At 51.7% G+C, this 18,990-nt stretch overlaps 3 protein-coding genes and 1 non-coding gene across 9 annotated transcripts; 2 read left to right on the top strand and 2 right to left on the bottom strand.

The window, feature by feature from the left end:
• Positions 1-407: 407 nt before the first annotated feature.
• ZNF513 (zinc finger protein 513) lies at positions 408-3,802 on the top strand. The gene is made up of 4 exons (XM_060117967.1): positions 408-550; positions 801-956; positions 1,949-2,536; positions 2,627-3,802. The coding sequence occupies exons 1-4, from the start codon at positions 496-498 to the stop codon at positions 3,451-3,453; spliced, it is 1,626 nt and encodes a 541-aa protein (XP_059973950.1). The 5' UTR covers positions 408-495; the 3' UTR covers positions 3,454-3,802.
• Positions 3,803-3,909: 107 nt separating this feature from the next.
• Positions 3,910-9,750, bottom strand: SNX17 (sorting nexin 17). Of its 2 annotated transcripts, XM_060117968.1 has the most exons (15): positions 9,502-9,749; positions 8,934-9,008; positions 7,789-7,906; positions 7,203-7,267; positions 6,812-6,922; positions 6,610-6,700; positions 6,363-6,450; positions 6,045-6,114; positions 5,659-5,751; positions 5,359-5,562; positions 5,095-5,220; positions 4,854-4,931; positions 4,627-4,701; positions 4,494-4,535; positions 3,910-4,401 (listed from the first exon to the last, which is right to left on the bottom strand). In XM_060117968.1, exons 1-15 carry the CDS (start codon positions 9,562-9,564, stop codon positions 4,288-4,290), a joined length of 1,413 nt encoding a protein of 470 aa, XP_059973951.1. In that variant the 5' UTR covers positions 9,565-9,749; the 3' UTR covers positions 3,910-4,287. The 2 variants fall into 2 exon arrangements, with proteins under 2 accessions (XP_059973951.1, XP_059973952.1); XM_060117969.1 differs by lacking the exon at positions 8,934-9,008 and having other exon boundaries at positions 9,502-9,750.
• Positions 9,751-9,763: 13 nt separating this feature from the next.
• On the top strand, positions 9,764-15,302 carry EIF2B4 (eukaryotic translation initiation factor 2B subunit delta). 5 transcript variants are annotated; one of them, XM_060117965.1, is made up of 13 exons: positions 9,764-9,984; positions 10,363-10,406; positions 10,731-10,866; positions 11,067-11,270; positions 11,531-11,613; positions 11,800-11,891; positions 12,128-12,242; positions 12,442-12,518; positions 13,219-13,321; positions 13,561-13,688; positions 13,824-14,001; positions 14,399-14,579; positions 15,063-15,302. In XM_060117965.1, exons 1-13 carry the CDS (start codon positions 9,951-9,953, stop codon positions 15,260-15,262), a joined length of 1,575 nt encoding a protein of 524 aa, XP_059973948.1. In that variant the 5' UTR covers positions 9,764-9,950; the 3' UTR covers positions 15,263-15,302. The 5 variants fall into 5 exon arrangements, with proteins under 5 accessions (XP_059973948.1, XP_059973947.1, XP_059973949.1 ...); XM_060117964.1 differs by having other exon boundaries at positions 11,064-11,270; XM_060117966.1 differs by having other exon boundaries at positions 9,941-10,012; positions 11,064-11,270.
• On the bottom strand, positions 13,008-13,108 carry LOC132502269 (small nucleolar RNA SNORA8). Its single transcript, XR_009534461.1, has one exon. It is a non-coding gene; the product is annotated as a small nucleolar RNA SNORA8 (small nucleolar RNA).
• Positions 15,303-18,990: the final 3,688 nt, after the last annotated feature.

Below are 18,990 nucleotides of genomic sequence, written 5' to 3'. Positions count from 1 at the left end.
TGGGGAACGATTTCCCTGTTCCTCCAGGGAGGGGTCAGGATCGGCCAGGCGACCCTTAAGACTAAAGCCAGGGTCACGGTTTGACCTGCCCTCCTTGCCGGCCAGTTTTCATCTGATCCCCGATTGGCTCGCCCGCTTGCTTCCGTCACAATCACTTCCTGGTCACGCTGTGGACGCTTTCGGGGCTTCTGCTTTCCACGGACTACGCGTCCCGTGTGGCTCTGCGACAGCGGAAGCGGAAGCGAGTACGGAGGTACCAGCTGGTCTCCGTAGGGCGGGGGTAGGGGGCTCCATGAATGGACGCGGCGGCGGCGGCGGCGGCGGCGGGAGCGGCCTGAGCTGGGCGCCGGGGCCAGGGCCGGGGGCTGCCCGGGGCCCGCGCCGCTGCATGGGGGCGGCCCGCGGGCCCTGAGAGGAAGGGCGGGCGGGCCGAATTGGGAGGGGCGGGGCCGGGCGGCCGCAGGCCGGAGGCGCGTCGGGCTGGAGCCGGTCACGATGCCCCGAAGGAAGCAAAGCCACCCGCAGCCCGTGAAATGCGAGGGGGTCAAAGGTCAGGGGTCAGGGGCTGCGAGCGGGGAGGAGCGGGGGTGGGGTCAGTGGTGTGGGTTCAGGTCTGGGCGGAGGGGGACTCTTGAGGGATGGGGTGGGCGATCTGGACTCCTAGCTTCCCATCGAGGTACTAACGGAACCCGAGAGGGTCTACGAGTGCGGGAAGTACGGTCTGCGAGGGCTGGCTCCCCGGGTGCGAATGATGGGCCCGGTTCCTGAGGGAGGATCTACAAGCCTCTTCCCCTCTTCAGTGGATACCGAAGACTCCCTCGACGAAGGACCCGGGGCCCTGGTATTGGAGAGTGATTTGCTACTAGGCCAGGATCTGGAGTTTGAGGAAGAAGAGGAAGAGGAGGAAGGTGACGGCAACAGCGACCAGCTCATGGGCTTCGAGAGAGACTCTGAAGGTGGGTTTGGGGGACTTAAGGAAGTGACCGCTGGAACCCCAGCCTTTAGGAGGCGGGTTAGAGTATAGTGCCAGTGAGCAAAAACACCGTTTCCTGCCACTGGGGCTGGTTCAGTTTAGATTTGAGCTAGATTTCTTCATTTGCCTGATGGTCCATCACTTTGTTGAGGTCAAGTTCTGGGGCCTGGTTCAAAGGTGGTATGAATAGGACGGTAGAGAAATCATACGGAACAACTGGTTAAAAGTAAATGCCCTTTTAATAACTTCATCCCGCTCCCTAGCCCATTCCTTAGATGAGTTTATTTTTAAGAGGTTCTGGGAAGCAACCTCATTCAAGTTAGTACTTACATCTAATCTCCCTGTCACCTGCAGCATACACTCCTCCTGTATGGAGGTATTAGTCTCTGCCCTGAAATATCCCTCCACATTCCTCTTCCCTGTGATCTTAGCATCACCCCGTCCTAGTTTGCTGTACTACCTATTCCACTAATGCCACTTCTGAAGGATGATTTTGAAAGTCATTGAGAGAATCCACGTAAAAGAGAACCCATCCTTTAGGCTTAGAAGTGGTATTACATGCGTTACTTTGTTTCCTCTTCCCTCCAAATTTTGCCTCTTGAGATAGTATGGAGGTGATTGTAAAATAAAAACTAAGAGTCCTTACTGATAGAGGCACTAGAAAAAAGTATCAGGCCTCTGCCTTGTGTATTTTTACTTTCTTATCCCAAGAATCAGTTAATTATTTATTGATTCATTTCAGTATGTGGTCCACCGTGAGCCCTTGGTCTTTTTCCATTCACCGGTCCTATGTACAACTCTGTCATCACTAGGTTAGTCCAGACTTGGAGGTAGATGATTTGTGTTGAATTTTTAGGATCATTGAATTGAAGAAAAGGGTGGAGCCCAGCAGGTGGGGAGACCGCAAGTGAGAAAGGGAGTTTGGAGTCTGTTCCTAGCCTGTGTTGATGTCTCTTCTCATGTCTGTCTCACCAGGAGACTCTCTGGGGGCCAGGCCTGGGCTTCCCTATGGGCTGAGCGACGACGAGTCTGGGGGCGGCCGGGCACTAAGTGCGGAGAGTGAAGTTGAGGAGCCAGCCAGGGGTCCAGGGGAGGCCAGGGGTGAGAGGCCAGGCCCAGCCTGCCAGCTGTGTGGGGGGCCCACAGGTGAGGGGCCGTGTTGTGGGGCAGGAGGGCCGGGTGGGGGGCCCCCGCTGCCCCCACGGCTACTATACTCATGCCGCCTCTGCGCCTTCGTGTCCCACTACTCGAGCCACCTGAAGCGGCACATGCAGACACACAGCGGGGAGAAGCCGTTCCGCTGTGGCCGCTGCCCCTACGCCTCAGCCCAGCTCGTCAACCTGACGCGACATACTCGCACCCACACTGGCGAGAAGCCCTACCGCTGTCCCCACTGCCCCTTTGCCTGCAGCAGCCTGGGCAACCTGAGGCGGCATCAGCGCACCCATGCGGGGCCCCCCACTCCTCCCTGCCCGACCTGTGGCTTCCGCTGCTGTGCTCCACGTCCTGCCCGGCCTCCCAGTCCCACAGAGCAGGAGGGGGCAGTGCCCCGGCGACCTGAAGGTAAAAAGCCAGGGACCAAAGAACCTGGGACGTGGGTGGGTGGCCTTAGGGGTACTTGGATTCATAGCCCAGGTCTCACTGTCTCCACAGATGCCCTGCTGCTTCCAGATTTGAGCCTCCATGTGCCACCAGGTGGTGCCAGTTTCCTGCCGGACTGTGGGCAGCTGAGGGGAGAAGGGGAAGGCCTGTGTGGGACTGGATCAGAACCACTGCCAGAGCTGCTGTTCCCTTGGACCTGCCGGAACTGTGGACAAGAGCTGGAAGAGGGGGAGGGTAGTCGGCTGGGAGCCGCCATGTGTGGGCGCTGCATGCGAGGAGAGACTGGAAGTGGCGCCAGTGGTGGACCCCAGGGCCCCAGTGACAAAGGCTTTGCCTGTAGCCTCTGCCCCTTTGCCACTCACTATCCCAACCACTTGGCTCGGCACATGAAGACGCACAGTGGTGAGAAGCCCTTCCGCTGTGCCCGCTGTCCTTACGCCTCTGCTCATCTGGATAACCTGAAACGGCACCAGCGCGTCCACACAGGAGAGAAGCCCTACAAGTGCCCCCTCTGCCCCTATGCCTGTGGCAACCTGGCTAACCTCAAGCGTCACGGTCGAATCCACTCTGGGGACAAACCTTTCCGGTGTAGTCTTTGCAACTACAGCTGCAACCAGAGCATGAACCTCAAACGCCACATGCTGCGGCACACAGGCGAGAAGCCCTTCCGCTGTGCCACCTGCGCCTATACCACGGGCCACTGGGACAACTACAAACGCCACCAGAAGGTGCACGGCCATGGTGGGGCAGGAGGGCCGGGCCTCTCTGCCTCTGAGGGCTGGGCGCCACCTCACAGTCCCCCCTCTGTTTTGAGCTCTCGGGGCCCAACAGCCCTGGGTGCCACTGGTAGCCGAGCTCTCCACACAGACTCACCCTGAACTAGGTCCTTCTCCCCTAGGGCTCTATGAATTAGCCCTGACCCTCCTGTATGTTTTATACAGATGGACCAGAAGCCACCTTTACCTTCCTCCCCCGCTGGCCAGGGGCTCCACACAGACTAACCTAGGCACTATACGGACCAGTCCAAACCCCATGGGCGGGAGGCCCATATGGACCAGGGGGGCCTTGCCTTGACTGATGCGACTTCATAAGCTCAGTGAGAAGGGCCCTGTATCCACCTCCACTGCTCCCAGGGGCGGTGGATGAACTGGCTGGGGGACTGTCCAGCCTCGCACCTGTTTATTTAACTTATTTCAGTGCTTTATAATAAAGGAAACACTAACAAAGCCACGTCTATGCTGAGTTGGCGGTGGCAAGCACGGCTTGGCCTCGCCCGTAGCACAGCAGTCCGTGCTGTGATGGGGGGAGCAGGGGCAGTGAGAGGGAACCAGAGGTAGGCAGCAGTCAGGCTGAGTTTAATGACGGGGAGCTGGGCCAGACCATACACAGACCTCTGCCCATCCCCTTGGCTCATGGCCCCGAGAAGCCAGAAGCAGCCTGGGGGGAGTTGTGGTTCCTCCCCAGGCAGGTAGCCATGGTCCCGTGGACTTTGTGCAAAATACTAAATGCTAATTTGGCATTGAAGGCCAGCTCTGAGCGATCCTTTGTATAGCCAGCCCTGGGGAGGGGAAGGGAAGGCAGGTTAGGAGGCCCCTGGCCGAGGAGAAAAGGGGACAATACGAAGAAAAATACCCCAGTTTGGGGGATACAGGCACAGGGCAGGTTTCTGAACACTCCTCCAGGGTAGAGGGCAGACATCCGAGCTCTGGAGATCACAGATCCTCATCTCCAATGCCCTCAAAGGCGAAATTGCCGTGGACATCACTGGCACTGGCATCTGTACTGGGAGTGCCAATCCCCCGCAAGCTCACGGCACTCAGCTTGCTCTGTAATAAAGGCAGGGTTGGGGTCAGAGGGCTCAAGCCTCCCTAAGGTCCCCTACAAATACCAACCTCACCAACCCTCGTGGGAAACTCACTGAGAGTTTGACCATGGACTCCCGGCTGGCATCAGGTGACTCCTGGGGAGGAGGAGGCAGAGGCATCAGAGACCTCACTGGGGAGGTGACACAAGGCCTGGGGGCTGGGGACTGACCAGGGAGTAGTACTTACAAGCAGCGGTGGGGACTTCACTGCTTGCTGGCTGTCTGAGCGTCTCAGGGTGCCCCCCACCCGCCGGCGTAGCATCTGGGGATGGAGACATGAGGTGCTGATAAGGGCTGATCACTCCCTTTGGAATCCCCATCCCTTCCCCTCCCTCTCGGGAGAGGCATCACACCTAGGACAAACGGCAGGGAGAGCACAACCACTCGGCTGCTTGGTCTGTGCTTGCTGCTTACCTTCCTGATACTGCCGCCGGATTTCTTCACCATCAGTTCATCTACCATGGACTGCAAGCAGATGCTCATCATGATAGCCTGAGGGCAAGGAGAGAGCTCAGCCTGACTGGGTGGTCATCCTGAGCCCAGCACCCCTAAGACAAGGGCTCCCACTCACATGGAGTCCTGGAAGCCCTAGACTTGGGTATCTAAGAGAGACGGTGCAATGGGCTCCAGAGGAGGCCTGAGGGTGGGCTCACACCTGGGGGCTGGTGATGGTGACCCACTGTAGCCGGTCCTTGCTCATGAGGTATTCAAAAGCCAGTTCCAGGCGCACCTCACCCCGGCCGCGACCTGGGCTGCTTGTGCCTCCACTGGGCAGTGGCACCTGGGAGAGGAAGGGTAAGAATTAGGCTGAGCTCATTCTGACCGATGTGCCTCTCCCTGACCCACTCCAGCCCATTCCCGAAGCTCAAGGCTTGCCGGGCCTCCATCCCAAAGGCCTCCCCCTCCTACCCCAACTCACAGAGGAAGTGACCCGCCAGCACCGCATGCGGGTGACCCGGAAGGAGCCTTCACGGAGTTGCTGGCCAGGCAGGCGGAGCTGGAGGCTGAGCTCACTGTTGCCTGCGCTCACCACCACTGGACAGTCCTTCTCCGGGAAGTCAGCCACACAGGCATCAAAGCGCAAGTAGCCATAGTGCCGCAGCGTCTGGGCCAGCCGCAGGAACTGAAACCCAGTCAGCACGCGGGACGGGTCAGGAGGGGAAGTGGGACAGCCCAGAGGAAGCAACCCCTTGGAGGCAGACAGGGAGGCAGGGCTCACCTCCTTCTTGGAGACCTTCTCTTGCAGTGATTTGAGCTGCCGGTGCTGCTCCTTGGTGACTAGGATCCACCCACGCTCAATGTCTGATACTGTCTACAGCGGAGACAAGGGGTGGGGTGTTCGGGGCTCCCATTCAGAGACCCAGAGTGTCCAGTTACCTCTGTCCAGCCTGACCCCTAGCCCCACATTTGAGCAAGCTCTTCGCAGTTGAGTCCTTGACCGTATCAGCTTACAAAGCAGGGAGAGTAGAGGTTGTGCCGGATGCCCTGAGAGTATTCTAGAAACTTCCCCATGAACTGGCAGTAAAGATACGAAAGGAGTTTTCTTGGCAGAGGGACACCAGAGCCATTTTCAGGGGAAGGGTTCTGAGGCAGCTCCAAGCTCACCTGAGCATAAAGCAGGTTCAGGCCAACCCGGTTCTCCATGACATCGTCATCATAGGCAGAGTCCCAATAACTGTGAGGCCAAGGGGTGGAAAGGGGTAATGGGGCTAAGCTGGGGGAAGGCAAGAGGCAGAATGGAAAAGGGGCAAAACCGGAGCAATCTGGAACTATGTATGGGGCTAATGGTGATACAGTTGGAGGAAGCTTGGGAGGCCTGGTAGAAACACCCAGCACTACCTCCTTGTCCAGATTATTCTGTCTCAATACGTGGCCCCATAATCCAGTCCAGCACCCTCTCCCTCCTCCAAGCCCAGCCCTGACCTCTTCCTTAGCATAATCTTATACTCTTGACTCCGAAGACTGGCAACAGACACATAAGGCAGCTCAAACTCTTGCAACTTCCGTACAACTATGGGTTTAAAAAAGAAAAAAAAGAAAAAGAAAATGTAATGAAACTCAGGAGAGGGAATTCAAGAGAGAAGCCCTGGGGAAATGCCACATTCTTGGGGGAGACAGGCAAATTCACTAGTGGAAACAGAGGGAAGCTGTAAAGTCCAGACAAACTCACACGAAAAGGCTCCATCCTCTTTTTCTCGAACAAGAAAGAGACTAAAGTATCCGATCAAGTCATCTGGAAGATCCAGCTTTGCAGCCACAGCCTAGGAATAGGGAAGGAAATACCGCTCATCATGCTGGATGGTTCCAATCACCCCAAGCCTGGGAACCTGGGGTGCAGGGGGAGGAGGGGCAGTGCAGAACAAGGGCCTCACCTCCAGGACATCCTCAGTCTGATCTGAAGTTAGCACATTGACCAGAACTTTCTGCCCGTTGCTAAGTAGCACTTCCAAGGAGACCTCTTCTGTTGGGACCTGCTGTGTCTCCTGGTTGTGAGCATACACGGGAATGGGAGGCGCCTTGTTAACAACATGCCCAGCATCCAGCTCTGACCCTTCCCAACTATGCTGTATTGTAGGTCCCTCTGGTGACTTTATTCTCAGCTGTTTAATTATAGACTGGGTTTCCTTGATTTCACTGGTACAGCAGAAGCCCCATTCCATACAGAAAGGTGCCAGGATGGCTCCTCTGTACCCACCTCATTAAAATGATGTGGCCCTGCAGGAAGGTGCTTCCCTTAAAACTTGGTCCCATCCAAAGCCTTACCTGTTGTGCCCGACGCAGGAAACTATTGAAGGTCTCACTGCTCCCAAGCAAGGGGTCTTGCCGAACTGTGGGGACAAGAGAATGATGTTCTAATAACTTATGATTCCCTCTTGGATCCCCCCAGTTCTCTTTTTGGCAGGCCCCCCAGGTCCCCTTTCCTGGGCTGATGGTGGCTTGTCACATCTCCCAACTGGCCTCACCTCACTCACTGTTTGCATAAATTCTTCACCTGCCCCACCCTTGGCTACCATCTAGTTGAGTCCAGTCTATAGAACTAGGGAAAAATAATGTTCATCTAAAGCACATCAGATACAAATTAAGTTCTCCCCGCCGATCGAAACTGCTTTAAGACTAGTTAGTGCTATATTAGTATTTCTCATAGACGTCAGTGCCCAAATTGCTTTGCTGGCACCTAGATACCACAGCATCCTTGCATGCTATTTACTTTTGCTAATTAAATAATAGATAAAACAATAGCCTTCCCAGATCCTCAGATTCCTTCAGGACCTTCTACAAAATCAGCTGTTTTGAGTCTCTGTCCACAGTCCTCAACAGAGTCAGCCTAAAGTTCCCTCCAACCACTCACCAGCTTGCATGTACTTCTCTAACTGCTCTCTCCTCTGTTCTACCTCAGCGGGTGTCAGAGAGAAAAGCTTCTTTGGGGGAAATGCAGGAAGCACATTGGCCCCATATTCCTTCCGAAGCTATTTGGAGAAAGAGATACAACTCTTCACATAAACATAGCAAATGAGAAGAGGCAATCCACATTCATAATGTTCTCTTGAGCTCCCCTTCCCTTTCCTTAGTCCCTGCTCCCCTGTCTACCCTGGTCATCCAGGAAATCATCCCTTTGGCAGGGGCAGCATCCCAAGGGAGCCGTTCCTGTCCTAGATATATGTTCTTTCCAATCTTACAGTGTACAAGTCAGTCCCCCCACAGTGTGGGAAGGGTTTGTATAGGGCCAGGGCCTAGGGAGACCCTTGCTTATCTAGCAAAGCTGTGTTCATTGAACCCTCACAGGAAGCAAAGGGCTGTGTAAGGAAAGTTTATGTGCACAGTTAAGTAATAGCTAAATATATTCACGAAGTATTTTAGGACTTAAAGGGACTTTGCAGATCAATGACTCCATTTTTCAGTTGCGGAAGCTGAGGCCCAAAGAAATCAGGTAACTTGCTCAGGGTTGCACAACTAGTTATCAGTAAAACCAGGACTCTGTACCGAGTTAAATACAGAGCTCAGAATCTGGTGAGGAGAACAGAGAAACGTTACATCACAGACACATAAGGATAACTGGAACAGCTACACCCGCTCAGGTGAGTCAAGGAACACAGACAGAAACTGGTGAATGGTTTGTATCAATATGAGCAGGGAAAAGAATTTCAAGTTGCAGCTCAGATGACAGAAGGAAAGTGCTTTGGCAGCTTAGGGGGAAGGGTTGTCGTTTTCTCCATGCACAGGCACAGGCAGTGTACAGGCTGTGTAAGATGCGGACAGAGAAGAAAGGAGGGAGTATGTGAGTATAGGGAGGAGCAGTTACTGGCAGACATTAAGCTTCCTGGGAGTTACCCGGAAATGTAAGACGCTAAGATAAAGCACCAAATCCTTCCCTGTGGCAGTGATTATAGGGGAACTACAGCCTACGGGAAAGCGACGAGGAGGGAAATGGAGACACTGATGCCCAGGCGTAGAAAAGGGCTTGAAGCTGCCTCAAGGCAGGGGTGCTAGTCCCACCTGCTCGTGCAGCCCCAGGAGTTGGCTGTAGCGCACCCGACAGTGCAGGACTCCATTCACGTGAATGTTATAGGCCTGAGGACACAAAAGCAGGCAAGCAGTTTAGGGTCGCGGTCTTGTTTAGGGTCGCTCGCCTCGCTCGCCATTTTGGCGGGGCTTGAGAACCCTGGCCGGAAGTTGCCTGCCACAGCTCCGCCTGAGCAACGCGCCGAGATCTTCCAAAGGTGGCCAGTCGATTTTCCCCAGAGCCAGGTCCCAAAGCAGAAGGACCAGTCGGGGGAAACCCGGGCGCTCAGGCTGCAGTCTTCCTCCCCAAGAGGCCAGGGACGCCCACCAGAGTAGCCGCGGCCCAGCCGGGGGAGGCGATGCGGCCGAACAAAGGACCTACAGGAGCTGGGGAGACCTTTGGATGAATCTGAGACGTAATATAAGCTCCCAGCGAGGCCGTCGGGACTCGGCGGCCTGTGACCAGGCCCGAAAGGTGACGGCCGGACTTCGGAGGCCGCTCGGAGAGGTCTCCGGCCCGTTATCCCCGCCCCTGCCCGGCCGGGCTCCGGCCGCTCCTCACCACGTAGGCGGAGCCGCCGCTGTCCCCGCTGCGGGACTCGGTTTCAGGAATGGAAAAGTGCATGTTCCCTGCGGCAGGGCCCGGCCGGGTCCGGACTGTGAGGGCCACAGCGGCTTTGCACGCTCGCCTCCGCTCCTCAGCGCGTCCCCGCCGCCTCGCTCGCCATTTTTTGGGGGGGGACTTGCGATCAGAGGTGGGAAGGGCTGGGGAAGTCCGCTCTGGGGCGCAGCGCCCCCTGCATCCTGGGAACTGTAGTCTAAAGGGCAAGAGCCGACAGCCGGGATTGGGAGCCCAAAGCTGAGACGGCCCTTATCGCGACCCGTAGCCAGGGGCAGAGAGCCCCAGAGCACTTCGGGGCTTGTAGTCCGGTTGGGGCTGCGCGCCGAGGCTGTCGGCCCAGGGGTCGCTGTAGTCCCTGTGACCCAGGCGGGCGGAGCCTAGGACGGAGGATGATGGCTGCCGTGGCCGTGGCTGTTCGCGAGGGTGAGTGAAGGGCCGGGCGCACAAACAGGTACGCAGACGGACGGGCCTCGGACGGCTACTGATGGGCCCTGAGTACCTCTGGGCCCTGTCGTTCGGTTCCCGCGCCACGCCGGACTCTGGTCCGCACTGCCTCGGGCGCACTCCGTGCCGCGTACCGACTTGTTCCTCCGGGAGGTGTGCGTGCTCCCGCCTTCCCCCGCCCCCCTTCCCTTTGATCCTGCCGCGCACTGCGTCCCCCACGCCGATCCCCGGCTCACCTCCCGCCTGGTGGCGGACCCGTGGTCATGCAGACCCAGCAGCCAGCAGCGCCGAGTACGTGTCCCCGCAAACCCTCCTGGAGCCTCTCTGGTTCACTTTGTGCCCTGTTTTCTGATGCAGACTCGGGATCTGCGATGAAGGCGGAGCTTGTTCCTCGGCCTGGGGTAAGTACGGATGCCCTCCCTAGCCGCCTGTCAGGCGGTACGCAGGAGGCCGTGTCAACTTCGTTCCGACCCAGTCTTCATCCCCGTTTCACTTTATTTCTTGGTAAAGCCGAGAGATTTTACAGAGCTTTTTTTATCCCTAATGGTAATGTGACTGTGACCTGCAGGAGAAACTTCGACCCCTGTGGGCTCTAAGCTCGTAACAGGTACCTGCTGAGACTTAGGAAGGATTAGGGATCCTGTGGGAGACTAGTAAGTATCCAGTAGTGTTTATTCATTTTTGGAATTGTTGGGGAAGATTAGTGTTCTATGTCTGTGTCTTAGGCAGGGGGGAGGGAGATGACCCAAGAAGAAAAGCTGCAGCTTCGGAAGGAAAAGAAACAGCAGAAGAAGAAACGGAAGGAGGAAAAGGGGGCAGAACCAGAAACTGGCTCTGCTGTGTCTGCAGCCCAATGTCAAGGTGCGGGGGCTTTTTTAAAGGGCCGGGGTGTGGAGCTGGTAAAGGGATGTGGTGGGAGAGAAGGGGCGGGGAGACAGGACAAAGTTGGTTTGAACAAGTGAAAAGTGAAAAAGTTTAGATAAACAGGAAAAGAAGCTTTGGTTGGGGCATAGCTGTTACCTACCTAGGGCTTGGGCACCTCTTCCTTCTACCTTTAGCAGGCCCAACCAAAGACCTGCCTGGACTGGACAGTCAGTTGGGCAGTGCCAAGGACAAAGTTCCAGCAGGTCGGAGTAAGGCTGAACTTCGAGCTGAAAGGCGGGCCAAGCAGGAGGCTGAGCGGGCCCTGAAGCAGGCAAGAAAAGGGGACCAAGGAGGGCCACCTCCTCAGGCCTGCCCCAGCACAGCTGGAGAAACCCCCTCAGGTATCTTCAAGGCCTCTGTTGGTTCAAATGCCTATGTTAGCTCAGGCTTCCCCACAGTAAAACAGCTCCCAATTTTCACCTTGGTTCCCAGAGTTCACAATTCTCTCCTTAACCTCATCCTACCCTTGTTTCTTTTTCTACTCTTTTCTCCTGTTTTTTTCCATCTCTCTCTCAAATCTTTCTTGATGTCCCTTATGCCCTGAAAGCAGATTTCTCATTATCACCTACAGTGTCTTGAAAACACGATTGTTATCTTCTAGGAGTGAAACGTCTACCGGAGCATAGTCAGGTGGATGACCCCACGCTTCTGAGGAGGCTTGTTAAAAAACCAGAACGACAGCGGGTAGGAAGTGGGTTTGGTGTGTGGCCAGAAAGAGCCTAGGGAGATGGAATAGAGGGAGAAAACGTGCACGGGGCGAAGGGAGACCCTGGAAAAGGGTGGGTATTGGGCTCACCATCTTCTTCCTTCCCAGCATTATCCCACAGTTTTAAACTCTGGGCTCTTGGTCCTGTTCCCTGTTTTGTCAAGGTTCCTACACGAAAGGATTATGGATCCAAAGTCAGTCTCTTCTCCCACCTACCCCAGTACAGCAGACAAAACTCTCTGACCCAGTTTATGAGGTAGGAGTTTATGAAATTGTCAATAACTTTTAAGCATGAGGAGTTTTAGTAATTCTGTTTTGAAAGTGACTGGAAACTTGAGGTTGGATCTGTGGAAAGAAGCATGAACATAAGGCAGAACTCTAGAGGAAATGGGGGTGTCTGTGCGAGTGAAGGAGGTTCCTTTTCATCAGGGGCAGGTGGGCGGTAGGTGCTCAAGTTCCCTTGCAAAGTGTGTGACACCGCCATCCCATCAGCATCCCATCCTCTGTGATCCACCCAGCCATGGTGCGACTCGGCCTGCAGTACTCCCAGGGCCTGGTCAGTGGCTCCAATGCCCGGTGCATTGCTTTGCTTCGTGCCTTGCAGCAGGTATGTCCCATTTTGTTACCTCTTATGATCCAGCCTCACCTTCGCCAACACTACCCCAGCTTCTCTCACCCAGAGTAATCTCTGGGGGGAAGAGGGAATGACTCCACCCTCAGAAGACTTTCCTCAGAGAAGCTTACCCTATCCCCCTTTCAGAGACTTGTTAGGGCGCATTTTGCTGATCAACCTGTGTACCCTACAGGTGATTCAGGATTACACCACACCTCCCAATGAAGAGCTGTCAAGGGACCTAGTGAATAAACTAAAGCCCTACTTCAGGTAAGGATGACCACTGCACATCCACTCCCACCCCACCTTGCTCAGTCCTTTCCTTGGACCCTTTTTTTTTTTTTTTCCCCAAAGTGTAAAGGGTTTTTTTTTTTTTTATTATGTGTAACACAGACAAAGTTATTTAAGTCAATAAATTTTTAAGGAATTTCACACGTTCTGATTCTTTCCACTGCCAATCACCTTGGTTCCTCTAAACTCATAATCTTCAAGATAAAATAGCCCTTTCAAAAAGAAGTTATCATGTGAGTCAGCCACAATTCTTTTAGTTAGGCTTCTTTGATCTCCAGTGAAATATGGACACACTTCAAAATTCCCCTCCTGTAATCTTTGGGATCCAATTTCCTCAAGCGATTTACTTGAGGACCATGTTTAGGGTCAGGAGATGGATCTGCCTGGTTCTGAATTTGACACCCTAGAAAAATAGTATTAGTTACTATTGAAGACTGTCAAACTGAACAGTATGAGAAACTATAGGAATACTGTATCAGTAGAAATACCAGGTCTAACATGCACAAAGCCAAGAAAACCAACGATGCCAGATACTGAATTTATATTGCACTTGGACCCCTTTTCTTGCTCGTCTACCTCTATTTTCATTTTTCTGTCTTCTCTTTAAAAAAATGTTTTTAAGTGTGAAAGCTTTGTGAGCTGTGAAGAGTTGCACAGATGCAAGGTGTTGTTTTCGTAGCTTCCTGACTCAGTGCCGTCCCCTGTCAGCGAGCATGTACAACGCCATCAAGTTCCTTAACAAGGAGATCACGGGTGTGAGCAGCTCCAAGCGGGAAGAGGAGGTGATGAGTATGAGGAATGAGCAAGGCATGAACCTGGGGGATAGAGCTGGAAACATGTTCGGGGCTCCCAGAAGGGGCAACTCTCTGGTCTGCCTGGTCAGGGGTTAAGGAGGTGGTGGGTCTGTCTGACCTGGGCCCCCTTTAGGCTTGGCATTATATGCATATTCAAGCATCCAGCATGATAATCAAAGGGAAAGTTGTGTCCAATTCTTGTTCCATAAGTATCTTGCTCCATTTAGGCCAAGTCAGAACTTCGAGCAGCCATCAATCTATACGTGAAAGAGAAGATTGTGCTTGCAGCTGAGGCAATCTCACGCTTTGCTTATGAGAAGATCAGTAATGGAGATGTGATCCTGGTATATGGATGGTATGGGCCAGACCCTATGACTGAGAAAAACGGGGAGTGAAATGATTTGAAGAAGGAACTGCCCCTTTGCCCTTTTGGAATGAGCTGACTATCAGTCAGTGACATTTATAACTGAATCCTCTCCATTCACTCCAGCTCATCTCTGGTATCACGAATTCTTCAGGAGGCTTGGGCTAAGGGCCGGCGGTTTCGGGTGGTAGTGGTGGACAGCCGGCCACGGCTGGAGGGAAGGCACACGCTACGTTTTCTGGTCCGTGCTGGGGTCCCTGCCTCCTACCTGCTGATTCCTGCAGCTTCCTATGTGCTCCCAGAGGTGAGGGCAGAGGAAAAGGACTCCAAAGTTGGAGTAAAAGGGTATAGTAGTATAGACATAGTCTCGCCTTCCCAACGTTGTGATTGTCTAGAAATACTAGAATCATACGGCTGTGTTTATATTTAGTAGAAGCAGCATCCACAGTATGTTATATAGCATGTCTAGCTATTGCAAGAATCTTATATAAAACTAGTAGCCGCTGAGAGGGAACAGGACAAAAGAGTTTAGTTTTCCTGTGGGTGGTGCAGTGAGTCAGTGGTCAGGTGTTTTCCAAGAGCCTTTATTAAGATTTGTTACCCATTGCCTTAATATTGCTGCCCTGGGTAAGAGTTGGGAACCTTATTCTGCATTGGTCACACATGACATTTTTTTTCCTCCTCTCTACTCTCCAAAATAGGTTTCTAAGGTGCTGTTGGGAGCTCATGCACTCCTGGCCAACGGGTCTGTGATGTCACGGGTAGGGACAGCACAGCTGGCCCTGGTGGCACGGGCCCATAATGTGCCAGTGCTGGTCTGCTGTGAAACATACAAGTTTTGTGAGCGTGTGCAGACTGATGCCTTTGTCTCTAATGAGCTAGGTAAGGAGGCCCAGGAGGGCAGGAGAGAAGGTTCCAGGGACCTGAGAAGATTTGGGAGGGAGAGGGGAGGTTGAAGTACAACTTATTTTTTATTTTTATTTTTTTATAAATTTATTTATTTATTTTTGGCTGCGTTGGGCGTTCGTTGCTGTGTGCGAGCTTTCTCTAGTTGCAGCGAGTGGGGGTTACTTTTCATTGTGGTGCGCGGGCTTCTCATTGCGGACACGGGCTCTAGGTGTGCGGACTTCAGTAGTTGTGGCTCACGGGCTCTAGAGCGCAGACGCAGTAGTTGTGGCTTGGTTGCTCCACAGCACGTGGGATCTTCCCGGACAAGGGCTCGAACCTGTGTCCCCTGCATTGGCAGGTGGATTCTTCTTTGGGGGGGGGCGGGGGGGGGAAGGTGAATTCTTAACCACCGTGCCACAAGGGAAGCCCACAGCTTATTTTTTAAAAGTACGTAAAAGGGTACACCTCCCATTGCAGATGACCCTGACGATCTGCTGTGTGAGCGAGGAGAACATGTGGCCCTGGCTGACTGGCAGAACCACTCGTCCCTACGGTTGTTGAATCTGGTCTATGATGTGACCCCCCCAGAACTGGTGGATCTGGTGATCACGGAGCTGGGCATGATCCCTTGCAGTTCTGTACCTGTTGTGCTGCGAGTCAAGAGTAGTGACCAGTGAGTGGGGGAACACAGGGTCAATAAATGACATACTCCCTACACTTAGCAACTCTGCTGCCTTTTATCTCTTTTAGCATCACCACCGCTTAGGTTAGGAGTCCAGACTCTCCAGCCCCTCTTAGCACCTGCTACCAACCTCCATGCCAGTGCTTTGGGGCCAAAGTGAAGGTCAGTATGGAGACCAGAAACTATCCAAGTCATCAACCATTTATTGAGCATCTATGTGCCAGACACTGAGCTAGATATGAGGAAAAGTATAATAAGGACAAATAAGAGTCCTATCCTTAGTATTTTAGTATTATTATTACATTAATATTTAAGTTAAACCAATATATTGATATTTATATTAAATAGTTACACAATATATTAATATTTTGTATCCTTAGTATTGAGTATTTACTGTGTGTCATAAACTGTTGTAGTCCCTTTCTTATCCATTTAGGAAGATTAATACCACTCTATGAAGTGCGATTTTATAGATGAGATAACTGGGGCACAGAGAGGTTAAGTTAGTTGCCCAAGGTAACACTAACTAAACCAGCATGTGATTTCCGGCATTCTGGATCTAGAGACTGTGCCCGTAATTTTTATGCTATCTGCCATTAAGGAGTACTCATCATGATGGAGGAAGACAGATGATATCTACAGTATGAGATACATTCTACTAGTAGTATGAACAGAGTTCATTGGAAGCAACCCAGGATGTTGCCAGGAGATCTAGTGAGGTTGGAGAAGACTTCACAGGTAACATCTGACCTAGTCCTTGAAGGATAAGAAGTTTCCCAGTTGGAAAAGAATGAGAGTGCAGATCAACAGAGGAAATAACTTAGATTACAGAATAGGCCTTAAAATGACTGGCCAATTCCAAAGTGTCAAGTAGTGTGGTAAAGCTAGAACCTCGGGTTATGTGGACAATTAGTGATACAGCTGCTAACTTAGGTTGGATTGGGTCCAGATTGTGAGAGTCTAACCGTTGTGGTAAGCCTAAAAAAAATGTTAGAGTTACCCGTTTTGTGTGTGTGTGTGTATGTTTTACTGAAAAATTTCAAGCAGCATAGAAGTACAGTGAACTATACAAAGAATCCCCATCACCAAGTGTAGTAATTATCAAGATTCACCACATACGCTTTCTTTTTGTTTCCCTTTTTTTCCTTGCTGAAGTTGTATTAGAGCAAATCCCAGTCATTATATCGTTTTACTCCTCCAAACGTCAGTATGTCTCTAAAAAATATGGAAGCTTACCATGTCATTACACTTATTAAACTCTTGGACTTCCCTGGTGGCGCAGTGGTTGAGAGTCCGCCTGCCGATGCAGGGGACATGGGTTCGTGCCCTGGTCTGGGAAGATCCCACATGCCTCTCGGAGCGGCTGGGCCCGTGAGCCATGGCCGCTGAGCCTGCGCGTCCGGAGCCTGTGCTGCGCAACGGGAGAGGCCACAGTGGTGAGAGGCCCGCGTACCGCAAAAAAAAAAACAAAACTCTTCCTTATTGTCCAATCTATAATCAAATTTCCTTGATTGTCTCAAAAGCAGCTTTTTATACTGTTGAATCAGGATCCAAACAAATCCATATATTACATGTCGTCATTTTGTCTTAAATTTTTTGTAATCAAAAGCAGTCTCTCCAACCCCTCTTCTTTTCTCATGACATAGACTCGTGCCAGGAACCAGGTTGAGTATGCTTCATACTGCCTTGCCGTCAGGTTGGTCGGTCCATTTTCAGTGATGAATGGGTCCAGGTGTTTTTTTTTTTTTTTTTTTTTTTCGGTACGTGGGCCTCTCACTGCTGTGGCCTCTCCCATTGCGGAGCACAGGCTCCGGACGCGCAGGCCCAGCGGCCATGGCTCACGGGCCCAGCCGCTCCGCGGCATGTGGGATCTTCCCAGACCGGGGCACGAACCCATGTTCCCTGCATCGGCAGGCAGACTCTCAACCACTGCGCCACCTGGGAAGCCCAGAGGTCCAGGTGTTTTAAAGTTTCCCAACAAACTTTCATTTAGTGGTTTCATCCACTTTTATTGTTGCCTGAATTATTTCACTAGAGGATGCAACATGGTAAATTTTTTTTTCCTAATTACATCATTCCATATGTACTAGCTGATAATCTTCTATGAAGAACTCCCTGTCGTCAGTTACTATTCTGAATTACAATTCATACTGGAAAGGCAAGATACATGTTTAATTCTTTCCTTTTAATTGCCAGTTTTTAGGATTGATCACTGCTTACTTCCAGTGGCATACAATGAGAAGTTGTTGAATTTTTGGCTTTCTCTCTATAAAGATCATGATGAATTCATTTTTTTTTTACATATTGAGCATACCACTCAATCATCAAAATTAAGCAGAGGTTCAACAGGGTCAGCTCTGTGCTTTAGAAAGGTAGCTGGTAGAGATTAGAGGCAGAGAACCAGATCAATTTAAAAAAAAAAGATTGCCTAGGGCTTCCCTGGTGGCGCAGTGGTTGAGAGTCCGCCTGCCTATGTAGGGGACACAGGTTCGTGCCCCAGTCCGGGAGGATCCCACATGCTGCGGAGCGGCTGGGCCCGTGAGCCATGGCTGCTGAGCCTGCGTGTCCGGAGCCTGCGCTCCGCAATGGGAGCCCCCCCCAAAAAAAATTGCCTATCAATCAAAATCACAAATGCACCTAAACTTTGGTCCAGCAATTCTGTTTCTAGGAACTTACGCTAGCCATATAGTTGCACATTTGAAGTAGCTTAGATACAGAGTTATTTATAGCAGCATTGTTTATAATAGCAAAAGACTGGAAACCACCTGGATATCCATTAATAATAAGGGCTAATTATACTACATTCATATAATTACATACTAAGCAGTCATAACAAAGAATAAGGAAGGTTTTTATATAGAAAAATGGAATAGTCTCCAAGGTACACTCAAAAGAAGTAAGGTGCAGGACAGTGTGTGTAGTTGCTGTTTGAATTAAAAAGGGGAAAGATTCCCTGGCTGGGGATCTAGATCCCACATGCGCAGCGCAGCCAAAAGGTTTTAAAAAAAGGTGTGTGGGGGGGAGATATATATGTATTTGCATGTGTATAAATAAAGAAAATATCTTGGACCTGTAACAAGAAAACTGCCTGGGTGGATGTGGTCTGGGAGGCTGGAGACAGGTGAGAGGTACTCTTCACTTTATACCCTATGTATCTTGAATTTTCAGCCATGTGAATGTCTTTTCCCCAAAATAAATACAATTATTAGTATAAAAAAGATTTTGCTTTAGTTGAAGTCAAAGATAGTCTAATCTGAGGCAACAGAAATGGAGAAGAGTCAGATTTGTTCATTACAGAAATAAATGCTTGAAAAAAAATTTTAATAGAAAAATAAATGCTTGAAGTTGTCAAGTTGAGAGCTGTCCATCGGACAAGCATTGTAGATACCCCGTATTAGAGGAACTGAAGCCTCGACTGCACCCGATTTTGCACTCTCAGAAAGGAGTCAGTCCTAAGCCACAGCGCAGCCTTAGCTTGTCTTTAGGCCACTTAGGGCAAATGGGATGGGAGTCCCCTTGCTCCAGATTTTAAATCTTAGCTAGCTTCTCCCATGCTTTTCTTAAATGTTTTGTGTAACCAAGGGAATTTAATAGATGAGATTATCTGGGAAGAGAAAGATTGGTTTACCCCACCCTTTCCTGTTTGTTTATACATCCTGAACTCCACTATTCGGTGTGTGGAGACCTGTGAGATTTACACAGCTTTAAATGCCTCAGGAAAAG

The sequence above is a fragment of the Mesoplodon densirostris genome, chromosome 14, assembly GCF_025265405.1.
Source record: "Mesoplodon densirostris isolate mMesDen1 chromosome 14, mMesDen1 primary haplotype, whole genome shotgun sequence".
NCBI classification, from domain to species: domain Eukaryota; kingdom Metazoa; phylum Chordata; class Mammalia; order Artiodactyla; family Ziphiidae; genus Mesoplodon; species Mesoplodon densirostris.
This window is presented reverse-complemented; position numbering and strand designations above follow the sequence as displayed.

Coding starts and splice junctions, on each gene's coding strand:
- ZNF513 (XM_060117967.1), top strand. CDS start 496: ATGCCCCGAAGGAAGCAAAGCCACCCGCAGCCCGTGAAATGCGAGGGG. Junction 957..1,948: donor CTTCGAGAGAGACTCTGAAG/GTGGGTTTGGGG, acceptor CTGTCTCACCAG/GAGACTCTCTGGGGGCCAGG. Junction 2,537..2,626: donor AGTGCCCCGGCGACCTGAAG/GTAAAAAGCCAG, acceptor CTGTCTCCACAG/ATGCCCTGCTGCTTCCAGAT.
- SNX17 (XM_060117968.1), bottom strand. CDS start 9,564: ATGCACTTTTCCATTCCTGAAACCGAGTCCCGCAGCGGGGACAGCGGC. Junction 9,009..9,501: donor GCGGCGGCTCCGCCTACGTG/GTGAGGAGCGGC, acceptor TTGTGTCCTCAG/GCCTATAACATTCACGTGAA. Junction 5,752..6,044: donor TGAACCTGCTTTATGCTCAG/GTGAGCTTGGAG, acceptor TCTCCGCTGTAG/ACAGTATCAGACATTGAGCG.
- EIF2B4 (XM_060117962.1), top strand. CDS start 10,269: ATGCAGACCCAGCAGCCAGCAGCGCCGAGTACGTGTCCCCGCAAACCC. Junction 10,867..11,063: donor GTCTGCAGCCCAATGTCAAG/GTGCGGGGGCTT, acceptor TTCTACCTTTAG/CAGGCCCAACCAAAGACCTG. Junction 13,322..13,560: donor GCTCCAAGCGGGAAGAGGAG/GTGATGAGTATG, acceptor TGCTCCATTTAG/GCCAAGTCAGAACTTCGAGC.